Source organism: Trachinotus anak, unplaced genomic scaffold (genome assembly GCF_046630095.1).
Source record: "Trachinotus anak isolate AG129_WGS33_773 ecotype Australia unplaced genomic scaffold, CSIRO_AGI_Tana_v1 ptg000008l, whole genome shotgun sequence".
In the NCBI taxonomy this organism is placed as follows: domain Eukaryota; kingdom Metazoa; phylum Chordata; class Actinopteri; order Carangiformes; family Carangidae; genus Trachinotus; species Trachinotus anak.
Window position 1 is genome coordinate 26711004 of NW_027273859.1, and position 17896 is coordinate 26728899.

At 40.0% G+C, this 17896-nt stretch overlaps 1 protein-coding gene across 2 annotated transcripts in view; it reads right to left on the minus strand.

Annotated features, from left to right (window-relative positions):
* adamts3 (ADAM metallopeptidase with thrombospondin type 1 motif, 3) overlaps window positions 1-17896 on the minus strand; it is a 157316-nt gene that overhangs the window by 36517 nt on the left and 102903 nt on the right. For both annotated transcript variants that reach the window (XM_071483902.1, XM_071483901.1), the window contains 7 exons: window positions 17302-17445; window positions 14169-14301; window positions 5623-5736; window positions 4013-4158; window positions 3196-3371; window positions 1892-2025; window positions 567-690 (listed from right to left, as the gene is read on the minus strand). In XM_071483902.1, the coding sequence (XP_071340003.1) occupies window positions 567-690; window positions 1892-2025; window positions 3196-3371; window positions 4013-4158; window positions 5623-5736; window positions 14169-14301; window positions 17302-17445 (971 nt within the window). The remainder of the gene's footprint in view (window positions 1-566; window positions 691-1891; window positions 2026-3195; window positions 3372-4012; window positions 4159-5622; window positions 5737-14168; window positions 14302-17301; window positions 17446-17896) is intronic.

Below are 17896 nucleotides of genomic sequence, written 5' to 3' on the forward strand. Positions count from 1 at the left end.
GCACATGAAATGTGGATCAATCCGCAGCTGAAAATAGTTGCTAACAAAACATCTGTTAATCTTGTTTGAGTAATGGTTGTTAAAAACTACAATTCCCAGCTGTTTAAGGAACTTATTTAGCAATAATACCAACTCATGATAATTGTTGATAATAAAAAAATATAGAAAGACCAGTGTTATCCCTCATATGTAAATGGATGGGTCATCAGTGGAGGAGAAATGTAAGTGTACTAAAAATATCCAAGATGTTGTGATATATAAAATTTGTATGTTGCTTTGGAAAAAAGCATCTGTCAGATGAATGTAAATGTACATGTAAAGTAACACAAAGCTGCATTACATCATAAGTTTGCCTTCAACTTTTCTATTATCTTCTTCTGTTGTTATATCATAGATAATGATATAATTATGATTCTAAAACGTTTATCATTCACTCATGTATTATCCTGGATCATGAAGATTCATTATTTGTGACAATCTGCATTCATGTACACACTGGAGTTGAAAGAACATATGTATATTCTTAGTGAAACTTTGTGTTCTTGCTGGTTTTAGTGCATTCTTACCAGCTTTCTTTGGTGTTCTGGTGAAGGTTCCTTTGACGGTGCGGCAGTGGGAGTTGTCCCCACCACAAACCCCACATTTGTCCTCAACTTTGCTCGAGCCAATTTCTCTGTCGCAGCCAACTTTCTGGAGACCAATAGAAAAACCAAAAAACAGACAGATGAGCCGACATTCTTCTTCATGATATGATTTGATGAGAAGCCGACCTGTCAGATATTCTCACTGTGGCTTTCTTAGCTGTCAGATTATCAGCGCTGACTGGACAAAAACAGGTGACGGCAGGCTTCCTCTGGAGGTGGAGGTTCAGACTCAAGCTGTGGAGCCATGGCCTCTCTCAGAAATTCAGACACGTCAGGTGAATCTCGTTGTGACTTCCACCAGTGAGGTTATGTTTGTGTTTCAGTCTGTTTGTTTTGTGTGTGTGTGTGTGTGTGTCTGAGTGTGCTGGACAGAAGGATATCTCAAGAATGTTTTGACAGATTTTCATGACATTTGGTGAAAGTTTGATGAATAAACAAATAATCCAGTTATGATAGCAGCAGCATGTGGACACTCATAAGTTACTTAGTATGTTTCTTTATATCTTGACTCATAACACCTGTGCAGTGAGGTGAAGAGAACCCTCCCACAAAATGCATCTCATCCTCACCAAAATTGTTCTCACATGTCCAGAAACCAGGAGAATTAATTCACCATAGTTAACTTGTTCGCCTTTAAGAAGCAGTGTGCTGTGATGTGTGTGGGAATTCATTCTCCTTTTTATAATAATTGCCTACCTGTGTAGACATGTGTTTCTTCATTTGTTGTTTTAACAAATGTTTCTGGTATTTACGATATGTGGGTACACACACTGTAATAATTTTCCTTTAAATTACAGTTTTACTTCTAGGAGCAGCCACGTTCTTGTGGACGCTAGAACACTTGAATGCATCATGACATTGCAGCTAAACTAAGATGAAAATCAGGCTGCAACAGGGACGACATGCACCTACGTATGCTGCTGTAGATTGAAAGTCTAATTAATTTCTGCTCTGAGGCGGGAAAACTGAGGACACGCTGACAGTAATGAATCAAAGAATTTCACGGAGCTTCTACTTCATGAGTCCTGCTCCTAAAAGAGCAGCAAGCGAGCTCTCTGGATCTAAACCCAGCATGTTCAAAGCTGAACATAATGCTGATTGAGCAGTTTACCAACATCACACCATGCAATTCATTAAAGTCCTTCAAAGCTTCTAAGACTCAAACAGCCTGTGGCTGCTAATTTGCACGGTAACCTAATACACTTTTTAATATGTCAAGAAGCATGTAGTTCAAAACGAATCCTTACCACACATTCTCCACGCACACAGATACTGTAGGCATCCTTGTAGGAGCAGCGTGTCCCATCATGCACCAGCTGCTTCATGTACGCCACGTCTCCTGTTTCCCTTGACTGGCAGTACAAGTGGCACCTCTTGGTGGCTACAAGACAGATTATTACATTATTATAAAAGATTTAGGCAAGAAAATGGAATAAGAGGAACAGTATGATTTTTAAAAAAATATTTTATGGACTTTTAAACTATTTAACTTCTACACAGCACGATAATGTAGCTGAATATGCTTCTACCAGTTTCATGTAGCCTGTGAGCTGGGTGCAGTTGAAATTAAAGGGTGTGGCGATTAATGACTTTCACATTCATGCAGTCATCTCACCTGCAGTTGATAAAGAATATTTATCAGTGCAAGCTTTAAAGCATCCATGCCCCAGTGTATTTAAATTGTCAGAAAGAGTTATGTCAATCACAGGTATATTTTTTTCTATTAAGCTTGGTGGAATTTATAATAAAAATGGCACAGGACATTTTATTTTCCCTTTGCCTCGAACTCACTACATAAAATAATCACAATTTGTATCCACAGGTATGTGAGTGTCACTGATGACATTTTGGAATTGATGTATTAAAAAAATATAGAAATGATTAATTTGTACACACACACACACACACACACACACACACACACACACATACACACACACACACAGAGATTGAAAGCGTAAATATTAAGTAAAGTCTGAATTCACACACATAAAAATGACCCTGTATGAAACTACACTGACTTCCTGTTGCACTGTACATCTGATTGTCCCATCAGTCTTTAGAAAGGCTCTTCACATTCCACAGAAAAATGGGTTCCCACTTTACCTTCTCGTCTACCTTCAGTTTCTCAGCAGCTTTTTTTCCTACATGACTAACTCTCAAAACCCAGACCACTTTAGCCACAATATGTGGCAAACAGTAGTGAAGCCAGATGAAAGCGCTGTCTGATAAAAAAAAAGATTGAAAGAGGATATCTGCACAGGCATGATCTGTCACCTTTCCTCAAAGGGCACATTTTGAGGTTGGATGGTTTTAAACTGGCACAGTAATGGGAGGACAGAAAAAGGGAAAGGAAAAGGCCACAGGGAAAAAAAAAAAAAAAAAAATTGGAAACATCCTTGCACTGGAGACACAAAAACTCTGTTCAGGTCTGGGTGAGAGAATCCAGACCCCCGCCTTTGTCAGCCTTGTGCTTCTTTTTTGGCATTAAAAAAAAAAACAACCAGCCACATGCCGGAACAAACAATCTGTTCACATTTTTCTGGCTTACTGTCGGGATGCTCGTAGGGCAGCCAGTGGTGTTTGGCATTTTGGAACTCAAAGTGGGAGTTGCGGAGCTGGCACTGCTGGGCTCGGAAATCTTCAAAGTGCTTGGGGCAGTCATCGGTGTTGCACAGCTGATACTCGTAGTTAACTCCTGGGCAGTCCTGGCCACCGTTGGAGGGCCTGGGGGATGAAATCAGAGGATCAGACAGCGGCACTCCTTTGAAACCAACAACAGGAGAACACAACCTGCTTATATGAAAGATGATTCAGTCTCTTTGGAGCCCTGGCAGTCGTCTCACATTGTTTAAAAAATCCAACATTTGAAGATTTTTAAGGCTTTTAAATGCAGCTTATTTAACATACATGAATATTACCCACCTACAGTATTATTATATAACCTTTATATATCCACGAGGTGCTTACATTATTTATTTGGACCTTCTTGTTATGTTAATGTGTAATAAATAATGATTGGAAGGTCAATATTAAATGTACTAAAATCAGTCCATTTTACTGCTGAGAAACTTCTCGTCTATGAAGTTAACTCCACTGAATATTTGTAGTAAAAACCTTTTGGTGACTTAAGAGGGAGTCAGTGCTGTGATTTTTATTTTTATTTTCTGGTGAACACAGTCTCATTATTGCCCATACTGAATCTCTACCTCGTTATTATACAGGAATCATTCAAGGTTTTACATGAGGACATCTACAAAAAAAAAAAATCTAATTATAACAGCCAATATACTCTAATTCCTACATATATCTATCACTCGTGATGCCTGCTCGAATCAGATCATCTTATGTCTGCTTTGCTCACTTACGCTGGGTTGTTGCACTGACGAGTTCGGAAGCGAACTCCGGTTCCACAGGAGCGAGAGCAGGAGCCATATTTACTCCAGGAGCCCCAGGCCCCATCCTGCTTGACCTGATTAGGGTTTTTCCACATGCAGTGACCTTTGTAGCACCACTGCAGAGGATGACAGGGTGGGAGGAGGGAGAGATGTGAGCCAAACACAAAAGACACAAAAGTCTCCTCTCTGGACTCAGCACACGATAATACAAGTAAAAAAAAAAACATACAAAAACACTACATGGCCAAAAGTGTGTGGATAGGAGTGTTTTTGTACTTCTGGTTTGGGCAAAGCACCTCGGTTACAGTTAAGGGACATTTTAATGTTACATAATACAATGTTATTTTTGACAATAGTGACCTTCCAACTTTGTGTCAACAGTTTGGAGAAGGCCTTTCCAGCTCCACACAGAAAGGTTTTTCCCAGTGTGGTGTGGAAAACTGGACTGGCCTCCACAGAGCCCTGACCTTGACCCCATCCGACACCTCTGGGATGAATTTGCACACTGACTGTGAGCCAGACCTTATCACCCAGCAGCAGCGTTGGTCCTCACTAATGCTCTTGTGGCTGAATGGGAGAAAATTCCTGCAGCCTGGTTCACAAATCTTGAAAAAAGCCTACACAGGAGAGTTTTACAGCAGCAGATTAAGAATGACACAGACATTTATCACATGTGCCTGTAATATTGATGCTGAAATAATGTAGGTGTGAAACGCTGGATTTTGTTATTTGATATTCAGCATTTGTTATCATTTATGATGTAGACTAAACCCTGGTGTGCATCCTCTGTTGCATTAATGCGTCTTATTAAAGTTAGAATATGTGATTTTTCTACATTAAAATGTCTAAAAACCACTCGACCTATGTTATATATGTTGTTGTGTTCTTACATTATCCCAAATGTGTCCATCGATTCTCAAAACAGAGAAATCTGTGATTTTAATCATGGGAACGGTTTGTTTCATTCTTGTCTCCTCTTTAATGACATCGTACTTCCTGCATGCATGTGTCAGCGTTGTGGATAAAATTATAAAATGATAAAATTTTTGTCACTGGACGTCTGGCTCTTCAGTTAACAGAGAAAAAGACAAACCTGGGTTTGCCAGAAAGTGTTGTTGAATCACTGATTTTTAACATCAAACTGCTTTATTCAGTGTTTCTACCAGTTTTAATCCCCTGGTCTGTTTGTTATGGAGAGGAGGAGAGCTCTGTTGACAATTTGGCTGCCACTGAAAACCTCCTGAATGTCTGGATCATAAGTTATCAAAGAAACAATGAAAACAAATGTTTGCAGCAGTCTCAGCTCGAAGCCTTCCCCTGATGTCTCGTGTCCGCCGTATAGTGTGAGCAAAACACTGACTTTAATAGAGAAAAAGCTTTATTCAGTGCTTTTATGTGTTATAACCACAGCTCTGTTTGTTTTGGGGAGGTGCAGACCTCTGGTAAAAACCAAAAATGGTGGTGAAGACAACAACTCCCACGATCCCACGCTATTTCACAGCATCACCTAACACTCACTTTTGTTTTGTTTTACCACATACTTTTGGCCATACAGTATCATATGTAACAGACAAACTTACTTTCCCAGGAGCGCACTCCGTCCCATCGAGAGGTGGCCCCTTCTTGGTTTTGCAGAAGTACGGGTTGTCCGGGTGACTGCACCACAGCTGTTTACACGGGTCGAAGGTGCGAAACTAAAACACGGGAGAGAGGGCGCTGCATAAGAAAATGAAAGCATGTGAAAAACAGCTTGGCTGCTCTCGTTGAGATGTACAACTTAACTAAAAAGCTGTAAAGCAGAAATAGACCCTGTGTGGAAAATGATCTCTTTAAACAAAGACACTAAGAAAATAGAATCTGTCAGACTTTCATATATTCTCTCTGTTTAACATCGTTTGACTTCAAAGGAAAATTCTAACTGTGACATTCAAAGATGTCTATACTGTAGGTTTACATTATCACCCACTATGCACATATGCAAAAGAGGCTCAGTATTGTGGATTACGATGCTTTGAATCAGGTTTATACAAACAAACAAGAGGATGTTGTCAAGTCGGTGACGAGCAATGCTCCATATTCACACTCCTCTGTATCAGCCCAGAGACTGAAGCTCTGTTTAGAGGCTCCACTATGAGCTGAGTGGATTGATGAGGTTTTCTCAGGATACGCCTTCTCTAACCTCGTCTCCGGGGCAGGTGGTTAGACATTTGTTTCGAGGATAAGAACATAACATCAGGCTGTTTTCAGAGACTGAAAAAGTTGGCAAAAGTGTGCCGCTGGCAGCTGAAAGGCCAAGAGGTTCCGTGAACAACACGAGCACCTATAATTACTTCTAAGCACTGGTCTCAGACTGGTCAGTCTGTTTCCTCTTCTGGCTGACATCGTTCTCTCCGTCATGACACTCTTTCACATCTGCAGTTAGTTCACAATGCAGCTGTTTTTCTGCCCAGTAGAACCATGAGGAGAGATCAAATATGTACCATAGCAAGCATTATGTAATGACTTTTATTTAATCTGTAGAATTAAGCAATCCATGTTTTTCTAGTTTCAGCTCTTACATGTGCCTGGTGGTTGCTGAAAATGTATATGGGCATAATCTCCTTCCTTGTTTTATGGCTGTGCTTATTTTCTACTTCTGTGTAATTATAGTCCACTCTCCCTTTTTGTTTCCCAGCTGAACGCTCCACCGCTGCTGCAGCAGAGACTGAATTTCCTAAACTGATTTTACTACTGCAGCTGATCAATGCCTGGCAGTTGTGGCGAAGGTTAAAGCAGCATGAACCTGAGGGAATGTAGACAAAAAGAAGAGAGGGGAGGAATAATTTCAGCCTCAGGAGGCTCCTGAGCAGGTTCATGAAGCCATGGTCAGGATATGGTATGGATCAGACAAATAAAAAACTTTCCATTTGTCCTCTTAGAACTGAATGCAAAGGTTTCTGGACGTGTACACATCAACTCTAAATATAAAGTAGGAGGAACTACAGCAGCTGATAACCTAATATTCCTGGACTGGACTTAAATGCTAACTGAATCCCAGATCATTTGCATCTTTGTCTATAATTAGCTGTATTTTTGCTGGATGTATTTGAAGTCTATAAGTGAGTCAAATGGGTCATTACTTAGACTGGTGGTAATTCTGTATTAGATGAAGATAGGCCTGTAATCATCAGTATTATTAATATGTTGAAATGTGCCGTCCGTTACTCCTGGAAGAATCTAATTTCACATCAATTCCTGTTAAACCTTATGTAAATTTCTTTCCACTGTAAGCAGTAAAATATTTTAATGACATCATTATATTAACAATAAAATGGAGGAGTGCTGGAGTCCAGTTCACCTCACAGGGGTCATTGCTGTAAAATTACTTCCTTTGTTCATCTCATTTATTAGGACTTGAAAGAACTAAAATATTTAAGCAGAGATGAATCTGTGGTTGAGTCTAATCTCTGAACTTGTCTGCTGCAGTCATGTCTCCTTGTACAGTTGCTTTGGTGTGTGGCTCTTTGTTTGCAGAGGCACACAAGACAATTAGTTGGATTTAATGACTTTACTACACAAACAAAAAACTTTTTCACTTGCGGCACAGATAGAATCCACTGGGCTCCAATAACAGTTGCTCTACAGCAGCCCCATCACCCCAGTTGCAGCTCTGGCTGTGTTTTTTTTTTTTCCTTCAAATTGTGTTCCAACAGAGGAGTCCTGGAAATTGCCTGCTCAAACAGCTCTTGCATGTCAGTCATTTTGAGCTAACTACTGAGGCTGCCCTCAATTGTTCAAAATGTGTTGATGCAATAAGAATGTTCTTCACCGTAAAAGCAAAAATCAATTGTGGTTTATTATTTGGTTATGTGCAAATAAAATTTGGACTCAATTTGGATTGTTTGTGTGTATATTTGTTTAACCACAGCAGACCAGTAATCAGTGTTTACAGGTCAGTGCTTTAATCTCAGCTATAAAGCCAGAGTGGCCACAGAGAGAACCAGGACTTTCCATGATGGACCGCTACACAAATTGGAAAAAGAATTAAACATCAGAGAGGGACAGAGAACGAGAAAGAGAGAGAGAGCAGTGGAGCAGGCAGCGCGGCCCACTCTGGTTCCATGAGGCCGTCATCTCCCTCATGTCTGCCTCCCTCTTCAGCTCACTATCTTCTGTTCGCTCCCACAGCTCCGCCCACAGCCTTACTGTTCATGTGTCTGTATCTTTTATCACTGTTTAAACACTGAGGCAGCAGGAAAAAAAGAAGTCAAAATCTAGATGTTTGCACTGCTTTCATCAGAAAGTCGAATATGATGATTCATGTCCTCAAAGTCTGTGTGACCAGCTGAGATCTGTAGGATTTTATTACAGAAACATCCAGGCCACTAACATTCAAATGTGTCTAGTGCTGTATTTACTGCTGTACTTCTAATTCTCTCTATCTGCACTAACCTGTAGTTGTAGAGTTATATGGTCCTTTTTGAGAATGTAGCTACTTTGTTGTTGTGGAGTGTGAAATGAAAAGGTGTTTCACATACAGCTTTTCTTCACAAACTACAATAATAAGATAATCACTCAATTTGTGTAAATAACAATCAGACTATAATATTACAAGATTATATAAATATAATTTATGTGCATATGTTATTGTTTCATGTACTGTTTAACCTCTGCTGGATGTGTCCAGATGGGTTTCAGTGGGCCAGTGTGAGTCAAAAGTCCTGGGCTGATTTTTATTCCCACTCCCCCCCTGTCAGCTGGTCCACAGTTGGTTAAATGTGACATCAATGAAAATAAATGTAACTTGAGTAGTTATAGCCCTCACACTGCAAATAAATACCTAACATTTTGTTTACTGTTGGTTTTTGGAGTTAAATTTTAGTTCAGTTTTAACATTTTTTGAGTTTCAGTTAGTGACACTTTAGGTAGAAAAATGACAAAGAAAATTCAACAAGCTGAACGCCTCAATCCCTCCATGCTGCTCTTGCATTCATTACATTTATCAATGTATATTCTGATGAAAGTCTGACTGACTCAATGTGTTGAATTCCTTTCTCAACAATATATTCAGCTCCAATCTGACACACCTGCATAAAAATACTGAACATGTACGTTTTTTTCTGACCAGGTAACAGAATGAAGCAATAATTTGGCTTTTTCTTGCAACCAGAGAACAAATCAGCTACCAATACAGGTCTGCTTTCATAAGGCTATCATCAGGAGCCACACACACATGAATAAATCCTTTGATGGTATTAACTTTCTCAAAGGACAAAAAACGCAAACTGCAACCTCAAACCCATTCTTCTTTTACTCTGCATGGGCTGTGACAATGTCAGACCCAATTTTTCTTTCTTTTCTCTCTCAAGGCCCCTCAGTTTTTGCTGTTGCACTAAAATTGAGCCAAGCAGATTTCTGAAGTTTATGATGGTGATTAATGTCAATAAGAGTTCCAGTTGGAAGCAAAATAATTCCTAGATTTTGTGCAGGCAACAAGACATTAGCAGCAGGTCCTGTATGTTGCCTACATGGATCAGGCTTGTTTTTCAGCAAGTCCCACAGATGCTTGATCAGACCGAGCTTTGGGGAATTTGGAGGCCGAGGAAACACCTTGAACTTTGTCATGTTTCTCAAACCATTCCTGAACAATTTTTGCAGTGTGGCAGGGAACGTTACTGTGCTGAAACAGCAAGTAGTAGGGGTGTACTTGCTCCGCAACAGTGTAGGTGTTAAAGGACCATCCACATGAATGCTAGGACACAAAGTCTCCCAGCAGAACCCACCACCTCCACTGGCTTATTGTTTTCCCTCGGAGCATCCTGCTGCCATCTCTTTCCTTGGCACACGATGCACACACACCCAGCTGTTGTAAAAATGATCAAAAAGAAAACACGATTCATCAGATCAGGCCACCTTCTTCCATTGCTCCATGGTCGAGTCCAGACGCTTACGTGCCCTTTGTAGGAGAAGGGTCAGCATGAGCACTCTGACTGGTCTGAGGCTACACAGGAAGCTGTGATGCACTGTGTGTTCTGACAGCTTTCTATCCTAGCCAGCATTAGGACTGGACCACACAGGCCAGGCTTTGCTCCCCTTGCCTATGACCCTGTCGCCAGTTCACCAGTTGACCTTCCTTCGACCACTTTTGGTAGGTAGTAACAAGTGCATAGCAGGAACACCCCACAAAATCCTGGTGTTTTGGAGATGCTCTGTCCCAGTCATCCAGCCATCACAACTGGCCCTTGTCAGAGTTGCTCAGAACTGACTCTTCACTTGCCGCTAAATCTATCCCACACATTGACAGGTGCCATTGTAATTAGAGAATCATTGTTATCAGCTTCACCAACTGGTTTGTTGTGGCTGATCATTGTATGTGTGTTGTTAGAGCGAAATGTACTCAGCAGTGTCTCAGCAGACTGGGACTTTTACAGCACAAAAGCTGAGGGAAGCAGTGCAGCTGCAATATTAAGAGAATCTAAAGGAAATCCCGATGCACTGCACAGAATTCAATAAGCCTTCAATTTGTGGTCCGTAAAATCCCAGAAGGCACCCCTGTCAGGTTCATGTTTAACACTGAAAAGTGAACATTTTGATTTTCAGATCAGTTAAGCACCTCCTGCAATTTGGTTTAATTTGCCAGCAGTCAAAATTCAAAATGAGCCTTGTGATTGCCAGTAATCTCGACAGGGTAATCTCAGCAGGAAGAGATCACCACTGTGATACAGTCATTTCCAACTGCTTTTAGGGTGTTTCTGCTGCTGGCCTGACTGAGGATGGGAGAAAGATGTCTGCTTAAGGCTGGAGAATAAATTGAGTTTGCCAAATTACAGACATTATACAATTCTATTGCATTTTTAAAAATCTATAACCTTAAGTCCATGAACTGATATTAACTAGAACAGCCACTGAAATCTAACCAGAAGTTCAAACTATAACCTGTGTTCATGCTGAGTTGAATGTGAAAGTTTCATTAAACATATGTTTGTGTTTATCAAATGTTGTGGTTCCCAGGGGAACCAGTCAGTCCAGTTTGTCAATTGATTGATTAGTTTCAGAACGTCACATGATCAGAGACACAAGGCCAAACTGAAATGTTATATCCCCTTATGGGTCACATACTTTATGTGGCAACATCACTTGACGCAGGGACATACGTCATGTATTATATAAACCCTGACGTCAGGGTTTTGAAGGGTTATTAAACAGGATGAGTATATCAGAAGTGTGCTAACATGAAAGAAAAATACAGTGCATGCATTGATGCACAATAATTGCTATTACATGTATTATTAATGTGATTTATTCAATTAACAGCCCAAAACCAAAATATATTCAGTTTACTATCATATAGTAAAAGAAAAAAGAGCAAATCTTCACATTAGAGAAACTGGAAACCTACTAATGTTTGGTATTTTTGCTTGAAAAATTTCTAAAGTGATTAATTGAAAGTTAAAAAAGATTGTGCAGCACCAACGATGAGCCTGCTTGTGACAACAGTGGGGAAAGGACATTTTGAATTGTTGACTTTTATTTTCTTCCAAGATGTTTCATGGAAATGATGTTAATATACAACCAATTTGCGACAGCAAATACGCTTTAAAGGAAACATAATTGCCACAGAATTATGTTTTGGATTAACATAATTGGAATAAGCTGTTTGTTTACATATTTGGCAAAAATGTCAATAGTGAACACATGAGTAGACTGTTTAACAACAGTTCTGTTCACAACACTGACCCACTGTTCCACTAGAGTGGCTGATTGAGTCATACATTCATTGTTAATTTGAACAATACTTGGATCGGATGAGTCAGGTCAATTTTATAACAGAGGTCGCTTCAGACTTGTACTTGGTCCTGAACTGAATTTGAAGTTTTAAACACAAGTTGAGCCTTCAGGGTAAACAGTTGTTCTCTGCTGACCTTGAGACCTGAATTGATTATGTTTATTTGTTAGTGAACTTTAGTATGTGTATTACACCTGTTGGTAAAAAAAAAAAACATGTGGTGTCCTCATCATTAGATGATGATGTTCCCGGTGGCTGCAGGAGGTGAGTCTCTGCAGGGTAAACACACTTTAGGTGAATCATCTTTTTTTATGAGGCAGGATTTGTCAGTATGGAGCCAGCAGGTGTCTTTACAGCAGCCAGATCAAGAGTCAGTGAGAAGTGTTTGTTCCAGCCCACACTGGTGAGAGTGGGTGAGATGGCTAAAGGCTCCTGGTGGAGGGTAGTCAGCTACATTTACTGTAAAGCTGAATGGTTGTGTAGTAGTTGAGTAGATGTACTGTTTGTGTAAGCAGCTTATTAGGAGCTATAGATTTGTTTTATTGGTAAGTGAAATGTGGTGGTTATTTCAGTAAAAACAAAACATATTTATGTTGAAGTGGCAGCGTTCTCTAGTAGCCATTGTAATTATGACAGGAGCAAAGGTGGAGGTCAGGTAGTTTTAGCTGATGGGTCAACCAAACATGGGACTTTGGCATTAGTTTCCCTGTTCAAAACAGCAGTCAGTGTTGTTCCTTCGAACCCTTTGATCATTCTACAGCCTTAACCATGCTTATTATTGTAACCATGACGAAGAAGGTCCTCTGACCTTAATGAAGTACTTATTTGAACCAAAACATCCTCTTTCCCTAAACCTAACCAAACCTTGACTGTAGAGCTGTCACAACATGAAAGGGTTAGTTCTTCATGTTTTGGCTGTTGACCTGTGGTGTCTCCTGTATCTCCTGCTGCCACGAGGCGCTAATTCAGGATACGCTCCCATGGGTTGTATGAGAAGGTCGGGAAAAATGGACTTTCTGACTTTACTTCAGTATTTCCAACTTCTGCTTTTTTTTACACCTCTACTCCTTTGCATGTCTAATTTTCAGTCCACTGCATTTGTCTTATAATTGTAGCTCCAAGTTACTTTTTAGCCCGATAACATATAAATTTGTTTAAAATTAACCTTGACAGTCTATAAAAAGAGTTGAGGTCTTTATGTGAGTGTTGAATGTAGGCTTTTACTTGTTACTGAGTTATTTGTGGCGGCCACATATTGATTTTCTATTTCAAATGAGTAGAATCTCATTTTTACTGGCCCTCTCCACTTGTCCATCATTCAGGGTGTGCAGGGTGTGCTGCATGAGCGAGCTGCAACTGGGCTCAATACGTTAATTACACAATATGTAATCACTCCTCACTGAACAGAGCTGATTACATATTGTGGCAAGTATTGATTATAGCAGCCTTGAGTAAAGGACTGAATACTTCTTCCACGGCTGGGATGAACTCTGGATAGAGCAGCTGCTTTAGAAAATCCTGAGCTGCTGAAGAGCAGATCTGGAGAAGCTTCTACGTGCTTTTATTTCCTCTCGCCTGGACTACTGCAATTCTTTGTACCCTCACCCCGGTCCTAGCATCACTATACTGGTTGCCCGTTTGTTTTAGGATTGATTTTAAAATTCTTTCAATTACCTTTAAGGCTAGGCTTTTCACTGCTTGTCGTTCCAAGGTCTAGAGTGAAAACTAAAGGAGACAGGGCCTTTGCTGTCAGGGCCCCTAGACTTTGGAACGACCTACCAGAGGAGATCAGACCTGCAGAGTCATTTTATCTCATGTCTTATAACACATTTTTACAAAAAAAGTGATGAGTGATGTCACCTTGATTTGTTATTTGTATTGAAAAGTGCTATACAAATAAAGTATTATTATTATTATTATTAAAACAAGTGAGAAAAGTGAAAAAATGTATGCAGTGGCTGGAAGAATTAACCTTCATAGTAATTTGCAAATTGCAAAGCGACAAGTGACATAAATTACAGGACGGGGTAGATCAAGGTGATGTGAGCAGTAAAAGAAGAAACGTCGTACTGATGGCACAATACAGCGACAGAATATTTGTCAGCTTTCCAGATCGCAAGTGTGACTGTGGAGGAGTAAGCAGACGTGTATTTGTGCTGCTCCATCTGCTGTTATTTAGAGGTCCGTTTCTTGGAAGGGTGCCATCATCCTGTCCTGCACGTCTCTCTGCAAAATGCTCAACAGAACTTTTCTACTCATCTCGAGTACCATTTCATTTCAAAGCCTGAGAAAGTTTCAGTTTGATGACATCTTATTTTTGGGACAGGTGCCCACTAAATGGAAGCCTGACAATGTACTCACTGAAGTGCAGATCTTGTAGCCCACTCCAAAGTCAAACCGACACTGCTCGTCCATCGAGTAGTTGATGCCGGGAAGCTCAGGAAGCTGTGGCCAGTCGTGTTTGAAGGGGTCGTCCAGAAGACAGTCATAGGTGCTGTCAGGAAGTGAAAGAATAGGCAACACTGGGGTCAATTCCTAAAGACATTTACCTCAAATTCAGCATGCTTTTACTTGAAATAGGCTTATTTTAGCATTTAGCCCTAAATTTTTAAATACATTTTGTTAAGAATTTTGTTATTTGCTGCTGATAATGAAAACCCCATGTTTACATGCTGTCTTTATAAATTCAGAATAATGTACATTTCCACTCATCAGCTCTGAGTTTCTCCTGTTGACAGTTTTTATTAACTAATTAATTCCGATAACTTCTAGTTTGCCATTTTTTAAACAATGTTAGGCCACTGTCAATGAAGCTAATATTTCCTCAACAGATGTTTCACATTTGGCCAAAGTGTATTTATTTCCCTCATGGGATCAATTCCCCTAACAGGATCAATAAAGCGTCCATTCCTCCCTCCCTCTAGTCCTTGCATGCATTAATAATGAAACATCTGTAGAAAGTTGAGGCTGGACTGTGTTGTTGTACTCATGGAATTAGTGCTGTGGAATTTACCTTGTAAGCCATTACAGTGCAGGTAAATCCACCAGCCTTGATACAGTACACAGCCATTATTAAATACAGGTTTTTACAATTCATGTTATGTTCACACCTCACTATTTGCTGCTGCTTATCAATAAATTGCATAGGTAACATCTTTTTAATCTTGTGTCATGTTTGCATTTGCTTGTTTTAAATGTCTTTTATCACTTTTTGTCTTTTATCACCTTTCATCTCATGTCATCCTAATGTCCTGTTCTTAATGTATTTCCATGCCTCTGTAAAGCACCTTGAATTGCTTTGTATTTGAATAGTGCTGTATAAATAAACTTGCCCTTGCCTCACAATTCTGGAAAATTATCTCTATTTAACTATTCAGATTTTGCAGTCAACTCAAATTTGACGTCAATTCTCTGTAATCACACACTTTACAATTCACTACTTAATTAATAATCTAACAAATCAAAAGAAAGCCATGTTTTGATCATAGAAAGCAAATTAAATGCACCTGGATTCAGCACCTTCAGTTCAGCTCTAAGTGAACAGCAGAACATGCTACAAGTGACTGTTCTCATGTGGCTCCTTTACTAACTTGCACCACTTAAATACCTGTGGATATTCTCACTAATGGCTGCAGAAAGCTTCCACAGAAATTCAACAACAGCTTTTTTTTGTTTATTTCGGGTTAGGGACAGATTTGGCTGCATAAGGCAGGATGGGGAAAAGTGGCTCAGCAGAGCAGAGCTGCACCCTGCTCACAGTCAGACGAGATATACTGAGTTTTCTTTAAGTGGAAATGATTTCAAAGATCTCATACATTTCACTGCAGCAGCTGCCTCGCCAAGCTTTCTCTCACCACCTCAGAACCAGAGCCTTCATGTCTATGCTCCCACACTCTGCACACTTTTTATACGATATATTGATTTTCTCTGCAACAGATCCACTTACAATAGCCAGGAGCAGTTTTAAAGAACATCATACTGTATGGGCGAGTGATCGCATGTTGCCACTGCCTCTACTTTTATGAGCTGTCAATAGTTTGGTGTTCACGCTCTGCTGAATGTCCCCCATCAGAAATTGACTCTTTTACAGCTGAGTGAAAAACCTGATGTCTGTGAACCCAACACGAGCCACAGATACACGTGCTGTTGACGTCATGATGCTGTTTTACATATAAGAAATGTGTGTGTATCCAACTGAGCCCATGAGCCTCAGTTACTTCTGCTTTTCAAGCGGGTAAATTATGCAGGTTTTTTTTCAGCAGGGGAGCAGTGAAGGTTTCCACCACTGAGTGATGTCATCTTCTCGCCTCATCTTAAATGAAAATGAATGAAATATAGTGACACCTCTCCCCAGGAGTTCATGTTAATAGGCCCGAATATTTATTTCTTTGTCTGTTGATCCGTTAGTTGGCAGATATCTCAAAAAGCCCCTCGTGGATTTGAGTGAAACTTGGCAGAAAGAAAAGCCAAAGAAAAGCTCCTTTTTGTGTAGAGCAGTGGTTCCCAACCTGTGGGCTGGGGCCCACTGGTGGGCCATGAAGGTATTGCAAAGGGGCCTACAAATTATTCACAAAACAGTACAATTTTGGTAAAAAGATGTAATTATAAAAACAAAAAACTAAAATATAAATGTATTTAAATGTGTTAAAACAAAATTAGCTTTAAAAACATTAAAAATGTAAAAAAAAAACTCCTTTAATTTTCTCTCCCTCGTCAAACAAAAAGGAAAACTTGGGCTTCCCCTGCTTTCAGTACAGTCCTGAATGTTCAGTCATTATCATTAAAATAAAATGTGCTCTGAGAGCGTTTGGCCTCCGTATTGATATGGGGTCAGATGTGGGCCGTCAACATTTTTGAGAATTTCAAGTGGGCCATGAGTTGGAGAAAGTTGGGAACCACTGGTGTGGAGAGTGCCACCATGTGGCCTTTATAAAGCACCAGATATTTTGGACAGATGAAATTATTAATTTTTGCCATGGCTCCATGGCTTCTCATACAACTGGTTGCCAACTTATTTGAAAACTTGCACATAAACTGCCACAACACTCTGATATTTGCTGGAAGGAGTTCTACAAAATTAATGCTCCCCATCAGACAGTTAGCAAAACTGTCCAGCTAATAAAATGTGGTTCAATGCAGGATTAAACATTTCGAAACATTTCCTGGTGTTAATGAACCTGTTAAGTGGGGTGGTTGGCCTTGGATGGAGGGACGAGCTCTGGGTACTGTCTGATAAAAGCTGTAATTTTATTATAAATGCCTGTGACTCTCCAAACACATTATATCCTTACTCCTCTTGGCCTCATTCATTCAGGCTCCCACTCTACCATCTGTTTCCTACAGTCAGCTCATACAATATGGTAAAACGCCAAAATAGTGGGAACAAACTACAAACTATAAATAAAAAATAAAAAGCAGCAGCACCACTTCTACAAAAACACGGGGCGTTTCTTTGCACCCACTCACTGTGCTGAGCACCTGAACGTGAACTCACTGGATGTATCTCTTCAGCTCCTGTCCGCTGCACATGGACCAGTGGTATCGATGGAAGGCCGCCTGCACCAGAGGAGCCATCACGCTCCCCATCGTGGTTTCATCCCCGCAGCGGTTGCCTTGGCCGTCGTGCTCCATGCCCAACCTGTTCCCACAGGGAGAGAAATGCAGATATTTATACAGAGGCAGGATATCAGCATACACCAAATCCCCAGGGAGTTTTATCTAAATATGACCTTCTTACACCACTGATTCATAATATTAATTATAATGTATTATCTTGTGGTGGCCAGAGGAGGAAAAGAATAATATATTTTGTCAAAAAATGTACTTAAGTAGAGATTTATGATCATTTTCTAGGATGTTTCACATTCAGATTAACTCTACTACAGTTATCTTAGAGCTGTATTTAAATGAGCTATTTCAGCTACATGTTTAAATATCACTACTATTATCTCCCCTTTTTCCCTTCCTTCCTTTCTTCCTTCATTTCCATCTTTCTTGATATTTCAAAATATTTCATGTGATTCCTTCATGTCAGTCTTTCTTTGGGGACACATGACGAGAGATATTGTGTCTATTTTTCACCAGTTGAG